The 2,500-nt window shown below is 54.0% G+C and overlaps 1 protein-coding gene across 4 annotated transcripts in view; it reads right to left on the bottom strand.

Annotated features, from left to right (window-relative positions):
- The window catches only part of atrn (attractin), an 85,933-nt gene that overhangs the window by 13,510 nt on the left and 69,923 nt on the right, over nt 1-2,500 (bottom strand). For all 4 annotated transcript variants that reach the window (XM_035417160.1, XM_035417163.1, XM_035417161.1 and 1 more), the window contains exons 17-20: nt 2,111-2,296; nt 1,360-1,581; nt 871-1,008; nt 213-306 (exon numbers count right to left, since the gene is read on the bottom strand). In XM_035417160.1, the coding sequence (XP_035273051.1) occupies nt 213-306; nt 871-1,008; nt 1,360-1,581; nt 2,111-2,296 (640 nt within the window). The remainder of the gene's footprint in view (nt 1-212; nt 307-870; nt 1,009-1,359; nt 1,582-2,110; nt 2,297-2,500) is intronic.

Genomic DNA, 2,500 nt, shown 5'->3' with positions numbered 1-2,500 from the left:
GTATACATGCGTGTGTGTGTGTGTGCAGTGCGTGTGTGTGTGTGTGTGTGTGTGTGTGTGTGTACAGTGCGTGTGTGTGTGTGTGGGTGTGTGTATGTGCATGTGTGCGTGTGTGTGTGTGTGAGTGTACCTGTGTGTGTGTATGTGTGTATGTGTGTATACGTGTGTGTGTGTGTAAGTGAACAGTAGGTGTGAGGACCTCAGGCACTCACAGGTGGCAGCGGTCCCCCTTGATGCCCTTGGTGGTGCAGAAGCACTTCCCGTTGTTGGTGTTGCACATGCTCGCGTGCCCGTTACACTTGCAGGCTGTGAAAACGCAGCGCAGATTAAAACATCCCCGAAAAACCACAGACCCATTCACAACTCACATTCCTTTAAAAGAGAGTTTTTGAAAAATCACAGAGAAGCAGGCAGGTGTCTGAGCACATAAACCCAGGCTTAATAGAGCAGATAAAAGCCCTCTTCAGTTTAACGATGACAGTATTTCTCCACAGCAGGACCGCCAGGGTTTAGCCTCTGTCAGGGTCCCCACAAAGACTGCGAAAAGCATTTACACTCCACCTGTCAATCACTTCCAACCTGGGGGGGTACATCTCCCCCCCCTTTCTCCTCTACTAATCTAGAAATGGCAAAGTGAGGAGGAAAAAAAAAAAAAATCGCTCAAATCTTTTTTTAAAAAGATTAATTTTTATTTCCGCATTCATGCACGGTGCTAATTCTTCCCACTCTGGGTCACCTCTGGGTACCGATGCGCTCGTACGTTTCCACGGCAACCCATGCCAGTCCTACCCGCCAGGCTCACTCTTGGGGGGGGGGGGGGGGGGGGGGGGGGGCTGAAAGGAAGGGGGAGTTTTTTTTCCAGGTACTCACGCTGGCAGGTGCCCCCGTTGGTGGGGTCGCCGTAGTAACCGGAGATGCAGCTCTCACAGTGCTTGCCGGTGGTCAGGTCCTCACACTTCTCGCACACGCTCTCGTTGACGCAGCGGCTGTGGCCGTTGCACTGGCATGCTGGGAGAAAGGGGGGCGGGGTCAGAGGGGGCGTGCACGGGCCCACGTCAGAGACCAGAAACCACCTGGCTCACAGATTTATCCAGCCAGCACAGGTGGGACTCTGTTCAGTGTGTTTGATATGCAAGTCACAATAATAATCATGTCATTTGAGAGGAATAATATTTAACATGGATGTTTGTAGACCACCACTAGACTGTATCCCAGTGAACAAAAACAGTACAATAAATATCATAATAATAATAGAGCTTGGGGAGGAGCCAGGGTTAGCCCCGCCCCCTGACCCTGAGTGATCCAGTGAGAAGGTGGGCGGGGCCTGGGCTGTGGAGGAGACGGAGCCGTGGAGCTCACCGGGGCACTGGATGAAGGACCAGTTGTACTTGTCCTCGTGGGGGCACATGGTGACGTTGAGGGCGGGCTGCTGGTAGAGGGAGGGGCTGGCGGTCTGGAAGGGCCCGCGGTACGAGCCCTCGATGCACTGGCCGCGCCCCGTGTTGCTGGGGTCCGTGCACCACCCGCAGCCCGGCTGGTCCAGGCACTGCCCACAGGTGCGGTAGCCGGAGCAGTTCTCCGCTGAAACAACAACGCACGGAGAGGATCATGGGAGTTAAGGTTCATGCTAATGCTAGCATGCAAAACACATAAACAAATACACACACCCCCACACACACTCTCATTGGTAAATGGTAAATGGACTGCATTTATATAGCGCTTTTATCCAAAGCGCTTTACAATTGATGCTTCTCATTCGCCAGAGCAGTTAGGGGTTAGGTGTCTTGCTCAAGGACACTTCAACACACCCAGGGCAGGGTTTGAACCGGCAACCCTCCGACTGCCAGACAATCGGTCTTACCTCCTGAGCTATGTCGCCCCTGTGTCATTCCTAAGCAGACACACTCACTCACACTCACACACATAGACACATACCCACACACACCCCTGCACATACACATACAGAGACACACACACACACACACAGACACACACACACACACCCCTGCACATGCACATACACATAGACACACACACACACACACACACACACTCCCATTCCTGTGCACACACACACACACACACACACACACACACTCCCGGTCCTCACGTGGGCAGCTGTTCATGGTGTACCACTCCATGCACTGTCCGAAGGGGAAGGAGGCCACGTAGGCGTTGGAGTCCACGCACTGCTTCATGTTGCTGCACCACATGCACTCCGAGCTGCTGCTGGTGCACTCGCTGCAGGTGGACCGCAGCGCACAGGGGGTCCGGCACTGCTTCGCGCTGTGATTGGCTGGAGCAGGGAAACAGGCAGGTGTCAGAGGTCAGGTGACAGAGGTCAGGAGTAAGATGTAAGGGGTTCGAGGTCAGAGCCAGAGCTCAAGTGTCAGAGGTCAGATGTAAGAGGTCAGGGGTCGGGGGTCTGCGATAAGGCTTAATGCCCAGAACCAGGGGTCATATGTCAGAGGTCAGGCGTCAGCAGTAAGAGGTCAGGTGT

The sequence above is a fragment of the Anguilla anguilla genome, chromosome 5 (assembly GCF_013347855.1).
Source record: "Anguilla anguilla isolate fAngAng1 chromosome 5, fAngAng1.pri, whole genome shotgun sequence".
Lineage (NCBI taxonomy): Eukaryota > Metazoa > Chordata > Actinopteri > Anguilliformes > Anguillidae > Anguilla > Anguilla anguilla.
The sequence above is the reverse complement of the archived record's forward strand: the minus strand, read 5'-3'. Positions and strand labels throughout refer to the sequence as shown.